Source organism: Petaurus breviceps, unplaced genomic scaffold, assembly GCF_028583685.1.
Source record: "Petaurus breviceps papuanus isolate PSGF00001 unplaced genomic scaffold, PetGlider_PUasm1.0 351349, whole genome shotgun sequence".
NCBI lineage: Eukaryota > Metazoa > Chordata > Mammalia > Diprotodontia > Petauridae > Petaurus > Petaurus breviceps.
This window is the reverse complement of record NW_027186264.1, coordinates 78,372-99,716: the sequence shown is the minus strand read 5'-3', so window position 1 is coordinate 99,716 and position 21,345 is coordinate 78,372. Positions and strand designations below refer to the sequence as shown.

The 21,345-nt window shown below is 41.0% G+C and overlaps 1 protein-coding gene across 1 annotated transcript; it reads left to right on the top strand.

The window, feature by feature from the left end:
* The first annotated feature begins 435 nt into the window (after positions 1-435).
* On the top strand, positions 436-17,848 carry LOC138168113 (zinc finger protein 850-like). The gene is made up of 5 exons (XM_069097142.1): positions 436-619; positions 4,982-5,108; positions 6,433-6,528; positions 12,253-14,700; positions 15,200-17,848. Exons 1-5 carry the CDS (start codon positions 587-589, stop codon positions 15,268-15,270), a joined length of 2,775 nt encoding a protein of 924 aa, XP_068953243.1. The 5' UTR covers positions 436-586; the 3' UTR covers positions 15,271-17,848.
* Positions 17,849-21,345: the final 3,497 nt, after the last annotated feature.

Here is a 21,345-nt window from a genome sequence, read left to right as displayed (position 1 = left end):
CTCAGGTCCCCTGCCAGGGGGATGAATCCCAGACTGGATTTGGTCTCCCAGTCTCAGGCTTCCCCTGGTCATTCCCTGGTGGCTCCATCCCAGAGCCCTCCCCACCCACAACCTTCCTAAGCCTCCCTCCTCTCTGGATCCAGCAGTTAGTCTGTTGTCTAGATAATGTGTGTCTGTTAGTTTGGGAGAGGGGGTACAGGGAAGAAAGAAGACCAGCTTGGGAGAGATCTCTGGGTCCTGAGACATTGAGGCTCTACCTGGTCTCATCCCCCCTGGGATCCCAGGCCCCTTCGGTCTCTTGGTTTTCTGAAGAACCGGGGGGGGGGGGGGGAATAGAAGAGAAGAAGCAGGAGAGGGGGGGACCACCTTCTTTTCCAAGCCCCACCTCTAGGTTGGAGTCTCTGCCCTGAGGGGAAGGCAGGGTCTTTGTAACTCCCAGGGGGCCTCACCCTCTGTAAATCCCCACAGCCCAGCCTCCTGCCCAGGAAGAAAAGAAGGCCCTCTGTCCCTCTGGGATCCTCCCTCTCCAGCTCAGCCTGCAGAGGACCCAGGCCTGGCCCAAGCAGGGAGCCTGGAGCCAGAGGGAATGGCCCCTGGGAGCTGCAGACCCCCAGCCCAGGTGAGTGCACTGTCCTCAGACTGTTCCAGCATCACTCAAAGAGGCCGTTTCCATACACCTGGAACATTGTCTGTGAGGCCTGCAATCCCCTGCCTAAGGATTGTTTCTTTACAAAAATAGGAAATTGAAAACAGTAGCAACAACACCGCCCTGCTCTCTTCTGTGCTTTGAACTGATTCTTGGCATTTTGGCATCACAAGCACAAACTGCCCACTGTCTGCCATCCCAGTAACTGCCCTATTGTGTGCTGTTTTTTTAAGGTTCCCCTTCATGGCCCCTCAGTCACAAGGATGGCCACTTCACTCGTTCCTCTGTCCCGTGGGAGTCTTCTCTTTGCTCCCTGTATCCATCCCTCCCCCACATCCCTAGAACTGCTCCCCCCCCCCCTTTGCCTCTTTGGCCCAGCTCTCCCTGCCAGACCTTGAAGGCAGGATGCCCTGCTGGCCTCCAGGGTCCGAGCTGCACCAACACTTTATCTGTGTGGTGCAGGCTGACCCCTCCTGTCTTGTAGCTGGTTTGACTCTCTAGGGCACAGTGAGAGGCAGTGAGGGTTGAGAGGAGCAAATACTGTGAGCTGGGGTGGGGGCAGGGTCCTGTCTCCTGTGTGCTCTGTTCCAGTTTTTCTGAAAAATATGGCAGGTCAAGAAAACAGGTGAAGTTTGCTTCTGGGTCACACGGGTTCCCTGGCCCTTAGCAGAGCCATTTGGACTAAGTCAAAGAAAAGAGTTCCTTCTTTAGCTGTTAGTGTATTAGCATTTGTGCAGGGCCTTCCCTTGTTAGAGAGGATATAGGGAAAGGGCTGAGTTTGGGGAGCTGTTCAAAGTTCTGGGAATTTTCTTTTCCAGTGGGAGAAAGGGGGGTACTGATGGAGTTCTTGTCAGAGAGGCAACAGATTCAAAGGCTAAGACACAATGAAGTGACTTATTGTCTCCCCCAAATCCACTTTTGACCATCTTCACAGCAGCCCTATATGGGAGGTGTTCTTATCATCTCTATTTCCCTGTTCAGGAAACTGAAGCAAACAGGGTCAATGACTTACCAGGGTCACACAGCTAATAATTGTCTAAGGCTGGATTTTAACCAGGATCTTCATGATCTTCTACCATTTCCTAACTCCCCCACCATTGTCTCAGTGTGCCCATCTTCCCACAGCCCCTCCAACACTGACTGGTGCCATTTTTGTCCATTTTGCAGAGTATGAGGTGAAGCCTCAGTGCTGTTTTGGCTTACCTTTTTCTTAACAGTGGTGTGGAGCGCTGTTTCCTGTGGTTGGGAATACTTGCTGGTTCTTCTTTTGAGAATTCTTTGTTCATATCCTTTGACCATTTATCTATTGGGGAATGGCTATTTGTTGTTGTTGTTTTTAAATTGTTTCAATTGTATCTCACTTTTTGTGACACACATTGGGGTTTTCTTGACAAAGATCCTGAAGTGATTTGCCACTTCCTTCTCCTGCTCATTTTACAGATAAGAAATTGAGGCAAACAGGCTTAAATTATTTGCACAAGGGGACACTGCTAGTATGTCCGAGGCTAAATTTGAACTGGGATCCTCCTGACTCCAGGCCTGCTGTTCTATTTACTGGGCAACCTAGTTGCCATTGGCTATTAGTCTTTTTTAAATAATATTTTGTTTTTGCCCAAGTGCATATAAAAACATTTTTATTCCTAAATTTTGAGTTCCTACTTCTCTGCCTGCCTCTTTCCTCTGACTCCTCTTGCATATAGTAAGCAGTCAGAAGCAGGTTATACATATGCAATCTTGCAAAGCATTTCCATATTAGTCATTTTGTGAAATGAAACTTGAATCAAAATTAAGTGAAAATAATTTGCTTTAGGTCTGTATTTAAACTCCATTCCTTCTTTCTATGGAGGGGGATGGCATATTTCATTATGAGGCCTGAGGCGTCTTTAAGAATAGCTGTTATTCCCTGTTGCTCACCATTCAATGTTGCTGTGACTGTGCACAGTCTTCTGCTGCTTCTGCTCACTTCACTCTGCATCAGTTCATGTGAGTCTCCTAAGGTGTTTCTGAAACCACCTTTTGTCCTCTCTTATAGCACAAGAGCATTCCATTGCAATCATATACTGCAACTTGTAAAGGCATTCTCCAATTAATGAGCATTACATCCATTTCCAATTCTTTGCCACCACAAAAAGAGCTAGTATAAAAACCCCAGTCCTAAATAAGTCATTTATCCCTTTTTAATCTCTTTGGGATACTGACTTATTTTTGTTGTTTGTGGGTAAAAAGGTTTACACATTTTTATGGCTCTCGGAGCATAGTTCCAAACTGCTCTCCAGAATGATTTGATTAGTTCACCACTCCACCAATAGTGTATTAGTTTCCCTACTTTCCTCTAATTATCATTTCCCATAGTTGTGAGGTGGCAACTCAGAGTTGTTTTAATTTGCATTTCTCAAATCAATTGGGCTTCATAGCATTTTTATATGACTATAAATAGTTTCAATTTCTCTGTCTGAAAGCTGCCTCTTCCTATCCTTTGACCATTTATCAATTGGGTCATGGCTTGTATTCTTATAAATTTGACTCAGAGCTCTATATATTTGAGAAATGATGCCTTTATCAGTGATACTTGCTGTAAATATTTTCCCCAGTTGTCAGTTTTTCTAATCTTGGTTACTTTGATTTTGTTTCTGCAAAAAAGTTTTTAAATGTAATACAATCCAAATTACCCATTTTACATGTAGTAATGCATTCTGTCTGTTCTTTGGTCCTAAAGTTTTCCCTTATCCATAGATCTGACAGGTAAACTCTTCCATGTTCCCCTAACTTGCTTATGGTATCACTCTTTTTTTTTTTTTTAAGCAATTGGGGTTAAGTAACTTGCTCAAGGTTACACGGCCAGGTGTTTCTGGGTGGGTGCTAAGTGTCTGAGCCCGGGATTCGATCTCCAGGTCATCCCAACACTGGAGCCAGTGCTCTTACTTGCTGTGCTACCTGGCTGCCCCATGGTATCACTCTTTAAGTCTAAATCATGTGCCCATTTTGACCTTATCTTGATGGGTCAGAGAGTGAGATGTCGGTCTATACCTAGATTCTGCCATACTGTTTTCTAGTTTTTCTGGCAGTGTCTGTCAAATATTCAGTTTTTGTGACAGAAGGTTGGGGATTGGCATAGCACTAAATAAGGAGATTAATTGAGAATGAATGGTCACTTTTATTATATTGGCTCAGCCTACCCATGTGCAGTTCATATCTTTCCATTTGTGTAAATCTGACTTCATTTGTCTGAAAACATTTTTTAATTGTGTTCTTATAGTTTCTGAGTTTGTCTTGGAAGGTAGACTCACAGGTATTTTATATTGTCCTTAATTATTTTCAATGGAATTTCTCTTTTTGTCTTTTGCTGCTGGATTTGTTGGTAATATATTGGAATGGTGATGATTTACATGGGTTCATTATGTCTTGCAAATTTGCTAAAGTTCTCAATTATTTCAACTAGTTGTTTGAGTTGATTCTCTAGGATTCTCCATGGACCATCATATCTACAAAGAGTAGTCATAGCTTTGCCTTCTCATTGCTTATTCTAATTCCTTCTATTTGTTTTTATTCTCTTATTACCATAGCTAGCATTTCTAATACAATGGCAAATGATAGTGGTAATACTTGGCAACTTTGCTTCATCCCTTGGAGATCATGAAGTGAAGAAGGCTTAAGATGGTTTGGCCATGGCACATCACACCAGGGCAGCCTCAAGCCCTCAATATAACAAAAAAAATTAATTCTATTTCACTTGACTGGAAAGGCTCATATCCCTCAGTTCAATCCAGATTGCAATTACCATGTCTTATGGATCCTTTTCATGTTTTATCTAGAGAGGCTTTGTTTCATATTCTCAGGAAATAAAGTAGACCTTTCCTTTTTCTTTCCTCTCTTTTCTGTATCACACAGAATTCCCTCCCCCTCCCACCCCCACAGAATACACTTTCTTTGTTGCTTTTCCCAAACTCCTCACCGAATTTTCTTCATATTGTTGTTTTTATAAGCTCTGATAAGAAAGGAATTTCACATCATCTTGTCTCTTTCTCCTCCCCAGATCCCCCTACCTCACAGATAAAACACACTTTGTTTCTGATTCCATAATGAGACACTTTCCATAGTTTAGGACCTTCTTCAACTTTATTCCAGCTGACTGTATCTAATGCTTTTCTCACAATTCCACTGGGCTCTTAATGACTTTGGCTTCAAGTGTTGACTCTGACACTCATCAAGGGTATGACCATTGGGTAAACCCCCTTTCTCTGCTTCACTTTCCTCCTCTCACTTGAGGAGGGTTAGAACTGGCATGAATTCTGGAGTTTCTTTCAGCTCTAAATCTTGTGACTTTTTATGGTTTAGGATTTGGTGACATTCAAGGATGTGGCTGTGGACTTCACCCCAGAGGAGTGGAGCCTCTTGGACCCTCCTCAGAAGGAGCTGTATAAGGAGGTGATGCTGGAGAATGCCCAGAACCTGCTCTCCCTGGGTAAGGACACTTCCCCTGGCCACTCTGAGTCTGAAATCAAGGGGAATATCTTCATTCCTGAGTGTGCTGGCTTTGAAGCATTTATCAGTTACTAGAAAGGGAAAAGTACTGGTCTCCTGTGTTTTTCCTATGAATGGTCAGAATGTTGGGTAAAGAGAACCAGGAGGTTGCCTGGTTGCTCGAAGCTGTCTGTTGCCAATTCTAGGCAGCTTGAGGTCCCAGATCAGATCAGTGTTGAAGTATCTCAGGTGAGGACGTAATCCCACATGATGTAGTCCACCTTCTCCCTAGATATGAATTTTGTCTGCCAAATCTCTGAAAACTGCTCAGGTGGCTTTTCCCTGCACCCCTTCCTCTTTGGGACAGGCCAAGCCTTTAGGACATCCTTCTTTGGGAGAAGCCTCAGTTTGTAGCTCCCAGCTGTGCCTGGTAGGGCATGTTTGTCCTTCATCTTTCTTGATATTGCCCCAAATTCCAGCCCAGATGGTGGGAAAGGAATAGGCATTTCTGTTCAGCTGCTGTTCACTAGCTCTTGTGCTAAATGCTTTCTTTACAATATGATGTCGTTAGGTGATATCATTATCCCCATTTGACATTTGAGAAAACTGAAGCAAACAGAGATTAAGTGACTTGTCCAGGAGCACACAGCTAGTAACTATCTGAAGCTTGATTTAAACCCTGGCATTCCTGACTCCAGACCCAGGGCTCTCTCCATTGCTCTACCATCTGGCTGTAATTTCTAGATAATGGAAACTATGCAATAACTCCCTCCTCCTATGAAGAAGGTACACCAAGACCAGATTTTCTGGTTCCAAATTGTCTCCTTCATCTTCTCCCCATTTCTCCCCAAAGCTCCCAAAATAAATGCTATGGAAATCTTGCTTCAGGACTTCTAGGAACCATCCTGTGCTCCTTGCTTGGAAGCCCCTCTCATTGGCAGGAATAACAGACTGTCCAAGAATCAGAATTTGGACTGACTGAAACTCATTGAGTTCCCCAGCAGGAGAGTCTCACCCGAAGAGGTAAAGGCTCCCTGAAGGAAGAGCCTCAAGGTTTTTAAATGTTTCAGGAGTGAAGAGCAGGGGAGGGGACAGGACCCAAGCTGACTCAGCAGGGTCTGATTTGCAGGAGCTCAAGGCTGATCTGGCCTGTCCTAGTTTGGGTTACTTGCATTATAGGCATTAATAGGAGAATAAGCCAGGTCTGTGTGAACATGATGGAGTGATTCTCAAAATGCAGTAGCTTTGCATGCACACTCTTTTCCCTAAAAAGAATTGAATTCCAAGTTTGTCTCCATCCTCATCCCTGATTTCCCCATGCCCAGGGCTGCCAGTTCCCAGAGAAGATCTGATCTCTTATTTGGAGGAAAGGGAAGCCCCATGGCTGCTGGAGCCAGAAGGCCTGAGGAGCTGCCATCCAGGTGAGTGAGGGGAAAGCAGGGGTGTGAGAGCTGGGATTTCGAGAGGCTTCTAGGGGTGGGGGTGAAGCAAGTGTGAGATTTAGGGACAGGAAGAAGTGACTTGGAATTCTTTTCCAGAAACTTTTTAGCAGTGGGATCCTGGGCAAATCAATGAACCAATGAGCCTCAGTTTCCTCATCTGTAAAATGAGGGAGTTGGACCTGATGGCCTTGAAGCTCTCTAGCAGTGATGAACCTCAGATCCCATAAAAAGTCATTGCTTGGAATTTGGGGGCAGGAACTCCCCTGTAAGTGCAGAAAGGGCTTGGGCTTTCCAATGTGGGCTCTCTCTTAGAACTTCTTCAAGGCAGTGAACATTTATTAAGTGCCTGCTCTGTGCTAGACCCTCTGCTAAGCACCAGGGACATAAAGGGATACAAGGAGCATCCTGTACTGATATTATGTAGTCTAAATGTGCAGTGGACTCAGGCAGCCTGGTTTTATGATTTTCTCTCTCCCCATTCAGCAGTATTTAAGTAGTTCCAAAGATTGCTGCCTTACTTAGAATTAATCCAAGGCTCTGCTTTACATAAATCATCAGCCTATTTCCCTCTCCTCATCTCTAAGGCTCAATCTCTAGCCCATTTTGGGGGAATCATTGGCCAGGTTCATTGAGTTGACAGGCACTCTCAGTTTGGGGAAATGGGAGGGAGAAACTGCCAGGTGTCCCATAGCATGACCCTTTGTGATCTCCAGTATGGGTTTGGTGAGGTCACAGCAGAGTTAGAACCAGAAAGAGGTCTCTTACTGTAGGAGATAAGGTGCAGGAAAGAGCTAGAAACTGGGCTGAGGCCAGAACCTGCATCTGCCAGCTAAGACAGAGACTAGAATACAGGGAGCAAGGTAGAGGCTAGGGCCTGGTGTCCGCCCTGGGCCCAGTCACTCAGTCAACAAGCTTGGATTAAACACCTCCAGTTTTCTAGGAATGTTGCTAAGCTTTAGGGATCCACAGGAAAAGAAAATCCAGTCCATGCTGCCAAGGAGCTACCTATCTGGCATACAAACATGGAGATGGTCTGAGAAGAAGCAACAGGTCAGGAAGCTTGATCTTAACTGGTCCACAGCAAGGACAATATTTGGGAATGCAAAGATGCCAATTTCAGTGTGTTATAAGGGAACACAATGAGTGAGACTAATGACGGTTTAAGAAGGAGAGGAGAATTAGTGAGGGAAGAGTCTGAATCAAATACAGGCACAGCTCAGAGCTATTGTGGCTTCTGTTCCAGAGTACCTCAGAAAAGCGAATATTGCAATCAAGTGAGTCACCAGAAATTTTGGTTTTTCAGTGCATATAATAGTGATGTTTACAACATACTACTGTGTAATACAATTGTGTCTTTAAAAAAATGTACATATTTTAATTTAAAAATATTCCATTGCCAATAAAAGCTATCATCTGAATTTTAGTGGGTCTTCATCATTTTTTTTAGTATTTTATTTTTATTTTTACCCAGTTACATGTAAAAACTTTTTTTAACACTTGTTTTAAAAACTTTGAGTTCCAAATTTTCTCCATTCCCTCCTAAACCCCACCTTACTGAGAATTCGAGCAGTTCGATATAGATTATATGTGTATAGTCATGAAAAATGTATCCATATTAGTTATGTTGTGAAAGATAACATAGATAAAGTAAATGTCAAGAAAAATGAAGTAAACAAAAAGTCTGCTTCAACTGTATTCACACACCATCAGTTCTTTCTCTGGGGATGGTCAGAGTTGTCTTGGATCATTGTGTTGCTGAGGATAGCGAAGTCATTCACAGTATTCCTACAATATTGCTGTTACTTTGTACACAGATCATTACACTTTGCATCAATTCAGGCAAGTCTTCCCAGGTTTCTCTAAGGAAATGAGCAGGAAATCCTGCTCATCATTTCTTATAGGACAATAGTATTCCATTATAATCCCATACCACAGTTTGTTCAGCTATTTCCCAATTGATGGGCATTCCCTCAATTTCTAAATATTTGCACCCCAAAATGAGCTGCTACAAAAATTTTTGTACATATAAGTCCTTTTTCTTTTCTTTTTTTAATCTTGTAGGATATAGACCTAGTAGTGGTATTGCTGGGTCAAAGGATATGCATGGTTTTGTAGCCCTTTGTGCATAGTCCCAAATTGCTCTTCAGAATGGTTGAATCAGTTCATAATTCCACCAACAGTGTAGTAATATCTCATTTTTCCCATATCCTTTTCAACCTTTGTCATCTACCTCTTTCTGTCCTATTAGCCAATCTAATAGGTAGGAGGTAGTACCTCAGAATTGTTTTAATTTCTCCAATCAATAGTGAGCTAGAGTATTTTTTCCATATGGCTATAGACTGCTTTAATTATTTCATCTGCAAACTGATCATACCCTTTGGTCATTTATCAATTGGGGAATGGTTCTTATTTTTATAAATTTGACTCAATTCTTTATATATTTGAGAAATGAGGCCTTTAGTAGAGAAAGTTTCCTCAAACTTTTTTTTTTCTCATGCTTACTCTTGCTAACTGTATTTCCCTCCATCCCATCCTATCCCATCCCTCCCACTGTTTACTGTATTGTTTTCCTTTCACTATGCGCCTTCTCAAAAGTGTTTTGATTCAGACTACCCACTCCCCCAAACTGCCCTTCCTTTTATCACACACACACCCCTTTCCCTTATCCCCTTGCCCTCCTATTTTCTTGTAGGATAAATAGATTACTATACCCAAACAAGTCTGTATGTTATTCCCTCTTTGAGCTACTTCTGATCAGAATAAGGTTCACTCATTCCCCCTTACCTCTATTCTTTCCGTCCACTTTAAAAGCTTTTTCTTCCCTCTTTTCTGTGAGATAGTTTACTCCATTCTACCTCTCCCTGTCTCTTTCTCTAAGTACCTTCCTCTCACACACCTTAATTTTACTTTTTTAGATATCATTCCTTCTTATTCAATTCATATCTGTACATTCTGTCTATGTATACTCGGTCTAACTACCCTAAAAATTAAAAAGGTCTCATAAGTTACAAATACCATCTTAACATGTAGGAGTGTAAACAGTTTAAACTTATTAAGTCCTTTATGATTTCTCTTTTCTGTTTACCTTTTTATGCTTTTCTTGAGTCTTGTATTTAAAAGTCAAATTTTCTATTTAGCTCTGTTGTTTTCATTCAGGATGCTTGAAAGTACTCTATCTCATTCAGTGTTCATGTTTTTACAGAAGGATTATATTTAGTTTTGGTGGGCGGGTGGGTGATTCTTTATTGTTATCCTAGCTCCTTTGCCCTCTGGAATATCATATTCTGAGATTTCCAATCTTTTACTATAGAAGGTGCTAAATTGTGTGTTATCCTGACTGTGATTCCACAATACTTGAATTATTTTTTTCTGGCTGCTTACAATATTTTCTCCTTGACCTAGGAACTCTGGAATTTGGCTATAATATTCCTGGGCATTATCATTTTGTGATCTCTTTCAGGAGGTGATTGGTAGATACTTTTAATTTCTACTTTACCCTCTGGTTCTAGACTGTTAAGGGCAGTTTTCCTTCATAATTTCTTGGAAGATGATGTCTAGGCTCTTTTTTTATTATGGCTTTCAGGTAGTCCAATCATTTTAAAATAATCTCTTCTGGAGGTATTTTCCAGGTTAGTTGTTTTTCCATTATGATATTTCACATTAACTTCTATTTTTTATTAGTTTAGTTTTGTTTTATTGCTTTTTGATTTCTCATAGAGTCATTAGCTTCCATTTGCTCCTTCTAATTTTTAATGAAATTATTTTTTTTCAGTGAGTTTTTGGGCCTCCTTTTCCTTTTGGCCAATCCTGCTGTTTAAGGTGCTCTTCTCCTCATTGACTTTTTAAATCCCTTTTACTATTTGGCCCAGTCTGTTTGCTAAGGTGTTATTTTCTTCAGTATTTTTTGTCTTCATTGTTTTTTTTTTTTTTACCAAACTGTTTACTCACTTTTTCATGATTTTCTTCTATCACTCTCATTTCTCTTCCCAATTTTTTCTCTACCTTTCTTCCTTGATTTTCAAAATCCTTTTTGTGCTCTTCCATGGCCTGAGACCAATTCATATTTTTTCTTTGAGGCTTTGAATATAGAAGCTTTGACTTCTTTATCTTCTGAGTGTATGTTTTCATCTTCTTTGTCACCATAGTAACTTCTTGTTTGTTCATTTTCCTAGTCTATTTGTTTTTTCTCTTTGGACTCTTTGTTAAAATAGGGCCCTGATTCCAGGGTGGAGGGTACACCATCCCAAGCTTCAGGAGTTTTGTGCAGCTGTTTTCAGAGATACTTCTAGGGATCTGTAAGTTTTCAGTTCTTCTGAAATGGTATGATCTAAGGAGAAGTGTTTTCTACTCTCTTGGCCTGTACTCTGGTCTCTGAGCAGCCACAAGCCCTCTTTTCTACCCTGGCACTGTGAGTAGGGTCCCCTCTCTACTGTGGCTGCAAGCTCTGCTAGGTAGTGCTCCTCCTGGCTCTGGGGTCACCACCTAAGACTGTGACCTGGATCTGAGTATGGAAAAAACAACAAAGTCCTGCCTCAGTGCTAGCAAAAGACCCCTGTCATCTCCTTCCAGCCAGTTTTTTTTTACCCCCTTACCATCTGAGTGCTAAGATCTCCACAAGTAGCCCCTGCTGCTGTCCCTGCTAATTCAGTCACTCGCAAGGCCTGCTCCTGGTTTCCAGGGGCTGGGGCTGTGCTGCTGGGGCCTGCACTGGACTGTACCCCTCTCTCTGTCTGGGGCAGGAAATTTGTTTCATTCTTTCTTTTTGTGGGTTGTGCTGCACTAGAATTTGGTTAGAGTAATTTTTTAAAAGGTATTTGGAGGTAGAGTGCTTAGGTGAGTCCCTGTCTTTACTCCACCATCTTGCCTTTATCTCTCCTCGGTGAGTCTTAATCTTGTTTTGGTAGAGGATCTGACCCAATTTTGATGGTTGCTGACTGATCAGAGTGGTAGCTACTCAACAGTGGCAGTGTATGGTTATTAATTGTCCTATTTTCAATATTGTTGAATCTCAGTGAATAGGAAAAACCAAAGAGAGACAGAGAACAAATCAACATGCAATAATAAAACCAATTTTCTTAGAAGCAAGAACAAAACCAAAAGAAAGTGCAAAGGAGAAAGGCCATCTAGTACAATGGACAGAGCATCCCCACTTATCAGGTTGGAGTTCTAGTCTCAGTTACAGGGATGTTAGGCAGGTCACTTAGTGATTCTGAGCTCATGGTCTGACTAGGGAATGTAGTGAAAATGCTTGTCCTATAGAGTGGCTAGGTAGCTCAGTGAATAGAGCACTGGCCCTAGAGTCAGGAGGATCCGAGTTCAAATCCAGCCTCAGACACTTAACACTTACTAGCCATGTGACCTTGGGCAAGTCACTTAACCCCAATTGCCCTGCCTTCCCCCTCCGAAAAGCAAAAAGGAAAAAAAAAGAAAATGCTTGTCCTGCCTTTGTTGGATGTGTGTGTTGCGAAGATGCAATGTAATTATGGTGAAACTCTTTGTAAATCAAGCATCCTGCAGATGTGAACTCATGGCTGTTTCAAATAACTGATTCTGTCCATTGAACTTGGAGGACTTTTCTCTTAGCCTGGGGATATAGGGTATAGATTAGGTAGTTTACTTTATTTCAATGGAGAGGAGGGATTATACTTATATAAGTGTGTACATTTGTCTATGTATATATGTTTTATTGTTTGTTTCTTGCAGAAGGAGAGATTAGACCTGAAATGCAAGAGACTACAGCAAAGCTAAACATTTCTGTGGAAGAAATTCAAGAAAATTTCATGAGGGATGGTCCTTATGACTTCACTGGGAGACAAATCTGTGCTGTAATTCACAGAATCCATACAGAAGATAAACCTTATAGTAGTCATAATTGTGAGGAACCCTTAAGTCAACAGTCATCCTTTATTTGCCTTCAAAAAATTCATCCTGGAGTGAAACCACATGACTGTCATGAATGTGGTAAAGCTTTTAGCGAACACTCGTCCTTGATTAGACATCAGAGAATTCACCCTGGCAGGAAACTTTATGAATGTAACCAATGTGGAAAGGCTTTCAGTTGCAGTTCTAGTCTTGGTGGACCTCAGAGAATCCACACTAGAGAAAAAACTTATGAATGTGATAAATGTGGAAAGGCTTTCACACAGAGATCCAAACTTACTCAACATCAGAGAATCCACACTGCTGAAAAACCTTATGAATGTAATCAGTGTGGAAATGCTTTCAGATTTAAAAGCCATCTTACTCTACATCAGAGAATCCACACTGGAGAGAAACCTTATGAATGTGATCAATGTGGAAAGGCTTTCAGACTGAACTACAAACTTGCTGTACATCTAAGAATCCACACTGGAGAGAAACCTTATGAATGTAATCAGTGTGGAAAGGCTTTTAGAAGAAGCTCTAATCTTGCTGCACATCAGAGAATCCACACTGGAGAGAAACCTTATGAATGTGATAAATGTGAAAAGGCTTTCAGGTGCAGTACTAATCTTGTTGCACATCAGAGAATCCACACTGGAGAGAAACCTTATGAATGTTATCAATGTGGAAAAACTTTCAGACTCAACTACAAACTTGCTCTACACCAGAGAATTCACACTGGAGAAAAACCTTATAAATGTTGCCAGTGTGGAAAGACTTTTAGAAGAAGCTCGGATCTTGCTGTACATGAGAGAATTCACACTGGAGAGAAACCTTATGAATGTAATCAATGTGGAAAGGCTTTCAGTTGCAGCACCAATCTTGCTTCACATCAGAGAATCCACACAGGAGAGAAACCTTATGAATGTAATGAATGCGGAAAGACTTTCAGACTGAACTCTAACCTTGCTCTACATCAGAGAATCCACACTGGAGAGAAACCTTATGAATGTAATCAATGTGGAAAGGCTTTTAGAAGAACCTCTGATCTTACTGCACATCAGAGAATCCATACTGGAATGAAACCTTATGAATGTAATCATTGTGGGAAGGCATTCAGACTGACTTCCAAACGTGCTAAACATCAGAGAATCCACACCAGAGAGAAACCTTATGAATGTAATCAGTGTGGAAAGACTTTCAAACACAGTGCCCATTTTGCTTTACATCAGAGAATCCACACGGGAGAGAAACCTTATGAATGTGATCAATGTGGAAAGGCTTTCAGATTGAACTCCAAGCTTGCTAAACATCAAAGAATCCACACAGGAGAGAAACCTTATGAATGTAATCAATGTGGGAAGGCTTTCCGTTGCACCTCCAGCCTTGCCGTACATCAAAGAATCCATACTGGAGAGAAACCTTATAAATGTAATCACTGTGGAAAGGCTTTCCGTTGTAGCTTCAGTCTTGCTGTACATGAGAGAATTCATACTGGAGAGAAACCTTATGAATGTGATAAGTGTGGAAAGGCTTTCACACAGAGCTCCAAACTTGCTCTACATCAGAGAAGTCATACTGGAGAGAAACCTTTTGAATGTAATCAATGTGGAAAGACTTTCAGACTCAACTCAAAACTTGCTAAACATCAGACAATCCACACTGGAGAGAAAACTTTTGAATGTAATCACTGTGGAAAGGCTTTCAAACACAGGGCCCATTTTGTTCTACATCAGAGAATCCACACTGAAGAGAAAACTTATGAATGTAATCAGTGTGGAAAGGTTTTCAGTTTCAGTTCCAGTCTTGCAGTACATCAGAGAAGCCATACTGAAGAGAAACCGTATGAATGCAATCAATGTGGAAAGGCTTTCAGTTGCAGCTCCAGTCTTGCTGGGCATCAGAGAATCCACACTGGAGAGAAACCTTATGTATGTAATCAATGTGGAAATGCTTTCAGTTGCAGCTCCCATCTTGTTGCACATCAGAGAATTCACACTGGAGAGAAACCTTATGAATGTGATCAGTGTGGAAAGGCTTTCACACAGAGCTCCCATCTTGCTGCACATCAGAGAATCCACACTGGAGAGAAACCTTATGAATGTAATCAATGTGGAAAGACTTTCAGACTGAACTACAAACTTGCATTACATCAGAGAATCCACACTGGAGAGAAGCCTTATGCATGTAATCATTGTGGAAAGGCTTTTAGAAGAAGCTCGGATCTTGCTGTACATCAGAGAATCCACACTGGAGAGAAACCATATTCATGTAATCAGTGTGGAAAGGCTTTTAGAAGAAGCTCTAATCTTGCTGTACATCAGAGAATTCACACTGGAGAGAAACCTTATGAATGTAACCAGTGTGGAAAGACTTTCACACAGAGAGCCAATTTTGCTGTACATCAGAGGATCCACACTGGAGAGATACTTTATTAATCTAATCAGTGTGGAAAGACTTTCAGACAAAACTACAAACTTGATCTACATCAGAGAAGTCATACTGGAGAGACTTGTGAATGTTGTAAACATACAAAGGCTTTCACACAGCACTCCACTCTTGAAGAATATCCCAGTCCACACTGGGGAGAATTTGAGAAATGTAAAAAATGTGGGAAAAGCTTTCACACAGAGCTCCAGTCTTGTTGAACATCATAGAAACCACAGTGAAGAGAAAGCCTTTGAATATAATCAACAAGGAAAGGGTTTTAAATATTGTTCTGATCTTCTTCTTTATCCAAAGACCCACATTGGAAAGAAACCTTGTGGGTATCTAGAACGTGGTAAATCTTTTAATGCACACTCTTTTCTTACAAAACATCAGATAATCCATACTAGAGAATATAGCTCATTAGCATGATCTACAGATGGAAAATCATTCAGTATCCTTTATTTCTCATCAGAGAATTCACAGGAGATAAAAATCTTACACCTGTTATGAATGTGGAAAGGCATCCATATGCAGTATGGAGCCCATTAGATATCAGATAATTCATCTTGGGAACAAGTCCTATAAGGACTCAATGTAGGAAGGCCTGCAGCCAGAGATGTTCTTTTCCTTTACAGGAAAGATTCATAGTGGAGAGAAGACTTTCCTGCCTTTCCCTACAAGACAGAGGTTACTAGATGCAACAATATTAAAACAGAATCTTTATAAAAGCAACAATTATGGAAAGGCCTTCACCTGGAGCTCATACATGCATCTACATTGGAAAAATCTTACTGGAGATAAACCTTATAGATATCATTAATGAGAGGTCTCTTCCTGCAGCACAGACCTCTTCAGACATCATATATTTTATACTGTGCATGAAACCCTGAAAATAGATTGAATTTTTCTCTGAAATCCTAACATTTCTCATAACTCCCCTAAAATATTTCATGGCATTCTTCCACCATTCCACAGCTGATTGGTACTCACTTCATCTTGTGATATTGGCTAGCACAAAAAGTGCTAGTATAAATATTTTGTTATCTGTTGGACATTTATCTTTGTAATGATGTTTTAGTCTGCTGGGTGGCCCAATGGATAGAGCACAGTCCCTGAGTCCAGAAGACCTCAGTTCAAGTTCAGTCTTTGATGGTAACTAGCTATGTGACCCTGGATAAGTTACTTAACTTATTCATGGATAAGTTTCTCCATTGATAGAGTGGGGGAAATGATAGTGAGACAGTATCTGTCAAGTGCTTTGGAAGTATTAAATCACTATGTAAAGTGAACTATTTGTAAACTCACTATTATGATTTTTCCCTGAGATCGTAATTCTGGTAGCAATGTCAGTGGCCTAAACCGTATGGATAGTTTAATTGCTTTTTCTTTTTATTCAAATTGACATTCAGAAGAGTGTAGGTGAAAGCAATATTTTGTAATGGATAGGGAGAAAAGTTTAGAGTTAGGGATATGTGGCTTCAAATCTTGTCTCAAATGGTCTCTCACTATGCAACTCTGGGTGAGGAATACCCTCTTTGTGTCTCCATCTACTCATCTCTAAAAGGGGGAGTTTGTGTAAGATTAGTTAATACTATAGAATAGGAAAATGAGGATGTGGGAAAATTGGGTCACTAATGCATTGTCCTTGGGGTTATAAACTGATCTGACCATCTGGGAGAACACTTTGGGATTGTGCCCGATAGACAATAGGCAACTATGCATACCCTTTAATCCAATGATATCACTACTAGGTCTGTATCCCACAGAGGTCATAAAAAAGCAAGAAGAACCTACATGTACAAAAATATTTATAGCATCTCTTTTTGTAGTAGCCAAGAATTGGAAATTATGGGATGCCCATCAGTTAGGGAATAGCTGAACAAGTTTTTGTATGTGAATGTAATGGAATACTGTTGTGGTAAAAGAAACGATGAACAGGTAGGTTTCAGAAAAATCTGGAGACTTAACGTGAACTGATACAAAGTGAGTAGAACCAAGAGAATATTGTATGCAGTAATAATGATGCTGTGTTACCATATGACCATATTTTTAAAAATGGTCTGGGGCCTGAATGCAAATTGAAACATTATTTTCTTAATTTTTTCTTTCTCATATTTTTTCCCTTTTGTTTTGATTCTTCTTTCACAACATGACTAATGTGGAAATGTGTTTAATAGGATTGCACATGTAAAGCTTATATGAGATTGTTTACTGCCTTGGGGAGGAGAGGAAGGGGGGAGAGAAAAAATTTTGGAACTCAAATTATGTAAAAGTGAATGTGGAAAGCTTTACAGGTAATTGGAAAAAATAAAATACCATTGGGGGAGGGGGTGGCACGGGGGGAATGGTCCACTAGTCCATATCACTAATAAGGAAAAAGATATTTCATATTGGTAAAGGTGATGACAAAATTCCAATCAGCAATCTTGGAGGAAATTTACAAACATTTATTGAAGGACAATGTTCCTGCATTGTCCATTCAAAGGAAAAATGATGTGTCTCATCCTGCTGTGCTGAGGCCTTCATCTCTATCAGGACTCCATCTCTTGTCCTTTGCAGACATAGTTGGCATTTGAACAGCATGAACGGCTCATTGGAGTTGCACTCTCTACAATTGAGTTTGAATGCTTGGCAGTTTAGTTCAAGTAAAGATCTCGGTGTCGGGTAGCTTATCTTGCCAGGTGATCTTCAGAATCTTCCTAAGGCAGTTCAGGTGAAAGCGTTTCAGTTTCCTGGCGTGGTGCTGCTAGATTATCCAGGTTTCACAGGCACACAACCATGAGGTCAGTACCATGGCTAGTAGACCTTCAGTCTGGTAGTCAGTCTAACACCTCTTCTCTCCCACACTTTCCCATTATCAATGTGCACATCCCAGGGAAGTATCCTGCCAAGGTAAGTGACCTTATCCACAGCCTTCCAAACTTCTGCATTTGCTGTAACCTATGGTTCCACATATGGACAGTGTGGTACTGGCTGATGGAGCACCTGTGTTCATTATTAGGCCAAAATTAGCACAAGCAGCAGAGAACCGATCCCTACATTGTTGCTGTACAATGCTGATGAACTTCTCTGGGCAACCAAATTTTGACATAATCTCCATAAGCCCCCATGATTGACAGTATCAAAGGGCTTGATCAGATTTGCAAATATTGCATGCAAACTTCTGTTCTTCTAACATTTCTGCTGGAATTGTTGGGAAGCAGACACCATTTCAACCAATCCTGTAAGCTCTTCCTGAAGCCACACTGGCTCTCAGATACATGATGATCTGCCAAGTGAAAGAGCAGCATATTAAGCAAGAGGAAGACTGGTAAGAATACAGCCAGCAGTGACTTAAGAGAGAGACCCTGCTGTGATAGTCACAGGACATTTCCTGTATCTTTATAGAGATAAACTTCAGCTAGGGAGGGATTGACTTTGTTGACCTGAAAGTTTGATTAAAGGAGGCAAAGAGGCTAAGTGATATACATTTATATCATTTATTCCCTTAAAGCTAGCAGATACATGCTGCATGGAGCCAAAACCTGAGTTCTGACTGCCCGATATAAGAATGACAAAGTTCTTTTACAAAGGAATTTTCTTATTTGAGTAAGTCCTAAATGCAAACTGACAAGACAATTGACAAATAGTGTCAGTTGGAAATTATGATCCCAGGATATCTGAGTTTTTCTCCCATATGGAGTATGTCCCCAAGACAAGTAAAATCCCATTATTTTACCTTATTGGGTCTTTGGAGTTGCTGACACAGAAAAGGACATTTTTAGAACAAAGCAAAGCAGTTTGATTAGTTCAGGCTTTGGATCTTTATGGGGGTTGTCAACTTACCTGAGATAAATGGTCAATGGCCTCAGCATTGCTTGATGACAGTCTACTGAGAACCCTGTGGAAGTGTGTTCAGTCCATCTGTCTAAGATCAAGTCCTTGTCACTGATCAATATGGCTCTGTCATCACTGAGTAGCTGAGATGCACCATAAGTCTTTTGTCCATAAATAGCCTTCAGGGCCTATTCACATAAAACGGAATTTCATCTACCTTCTTACTGAGCCAAGAATCCTGTATCTCTTAAACTTTGTTTGTACTTTAGTTTTAATGAAATTAAATGCTGCTTTCTTAGAGATGAACTATCCTGCTGCTAAATCCTGTGGAGGTCTCATTTTTCCTTTATCAGTTTCTGAATTTCCCCATCATTTTCATCAAACCACTCTTGTTGCTTTGTGAGTGTTCTGACCCAGATGGGAAAATGCAATGCTAAAGAGACAATGTTTGAAAGCTGCCCATTGCTTTTCTGTTCCATTGTTCTAGACTGTGGGCTCAACTTCCCCTCCAAGATAACAAGTTCCTACTCTGAGAAGCACTCTAATCTGTGTACCTTAATACTTCTGGTAGTCATTTTGCCTTAAGGCCACTGCTTTTATTGAATGCAAATATTTAACTTAGAGGGAATAATTCTATAATCTGTCTAGTACTGATTGCCTTTTTCACTCTCACATCCTATCTCTCCTCCTTACAATGACATTGTCTATTAAATGCCAATGTTTGCTGTAAGGGTGCATCCACCAAGTTTTATTGAATTTACAAAGTAGGAAGACTGTTGGTGATGAGGTCATGAGATGCACAAGTCTTCAATAGTAAGTGACCATTGCTGTTGCTGTTTCCAATTCCATTCCCCCCAAGGACTCCCTTCCCTGTCTGGTAGTCTGAGCCAACTCTAGGATTAAAATCACCCAGAGTAATGGAACCCCATATTAACATGGATCTCATATTAGCCCATATTTGGGAGGAGGGAACATATGAAAGAGTAAATGTGTAGTGGGCAGGCCAGAAAGATTGTAACCAAGAAGAGCTGGAACCAATCCTAGTTCTGAAAGGAGTAATGAGGCAGCAAATTCAAATGGAGGCAGGATTAAAGGGCTTGCATTTGTCTGATTCTCTTGTAATCTTTTGAAGAGGCTATCCATTTATTCAGAAAGATGTAACAAATATTACATAAAGTAATAAAAACCTTCCTGGCTTTCCAACAGTTATTGTTTATTCCTAGACTCACTATGTTTCTAACAGGGTCATCACGGTGGGAGTATAGGCATTGGTGAGGGTGGCATGACGTTTTCCTGAAGTGGCAATCACATTGTCCCCAGCCTGTCACTCACTCCTTTTGGAAGGCATACAAGCTTGTTGACTAGTTTTGATTGCAAAACCTACACCAGGTTCATGGTGCTCCCTCCCTTTCTCGGCAGCCACTTCAGAAAACCATATATCCAGCTGATTTCAGTAGGCTGGCCTTCATTTGCCAGCCAGCCTTCTTTAACTCAGGGCTGCTATTTGGATGTGATGCCTATTGAGTTCTCTTGCAATAATAGCTGTTCATCTTTCAGGTCCACTGGATTTTGTATTGTCTACAAGTGCACACACCTCAATATACTGATGGTGAGTGTAATCATCTTTGCAGAAGTTTTGGGGCTTTTTTTGTGTTTCAGCCACAAGGTGGGATCCTACTTCCTATGGTAATCAGGCCGTGGTTGGGCGAGTAGACAATTTTAAGGGTACGTTTTCTAGACCCTTCCTCACACCAGGGAGTATGCAGTACCATCCTTAAAAGGCTGCTCAGACACCCAGGGAGCCACCAAATCTCACTGCTGCTTCCAGTGAGATGACCTGATAGCCTGGGTCACCCATGTGTCAGGTTGCACCCACAGTTCTTAGTACATAAGTTCAGTTTTTATTTTTTTCTGCCGTTCCAGGTAAAGTCAAAGTTAAGTAGAATAATCTAAGGTTGTTTCCCTTTCTGGCAGCTGAAGGATGGGGTGTGACTGCTAATTACAAACCACAGATTCCCCTTTTCTAGTCTTTCTTCACACTATAGACTCCTTTAAAGTAATACTTTTGGTTGAAAAACTCATCTGCACACCAAGGACTTCATGTTGACAGGATGATAGACACAGGATGGATCTGGATTAAGAAAGCCTGGGAGGAGTAAGTAGTCAGATGGCCTGCCTCATTCAATTCAATTACATTGAAAACGTTTCCTAAGATTCTTGGAATTTTTTTCTTCCTAAGTTCTGTAAATCACTCCTTTGTCACAAATTACTGAGGAATTAGTTGACCCTACTTAAAAGTAACCTGTCAACTGTTGAAATTAATGATGCTGATTTTATTCCAGCTTAGATTTATGAGGTAGGGAGTCCATTTCTCATACAAAAGCTGACTGAGATTTTCCAGATTTTATGGCAGGAGGTTTTCCCCAGGAGTGGAGGCACTGTCCATCTCTATAAAGGTAAAGGAAAAGATTGTCCTGTGACAATTGGGGGGGAGTGGGGTCTGTCTCCTAGTCATTGCTGGCTGCTAATTTTAGCCTAACAACACCAGGAAAATGCAGGTGCTCCATCAGCCAGCACCTTGGAAAACTCACACAGGGTAAGTGTTCACATGGGGGTCAGAAGAAGTGATACAAGGAAACTCTGAGTCTCTTTTTTTTGTTTGTTTTTTTTTTTTTTGCTTTTTGGAGG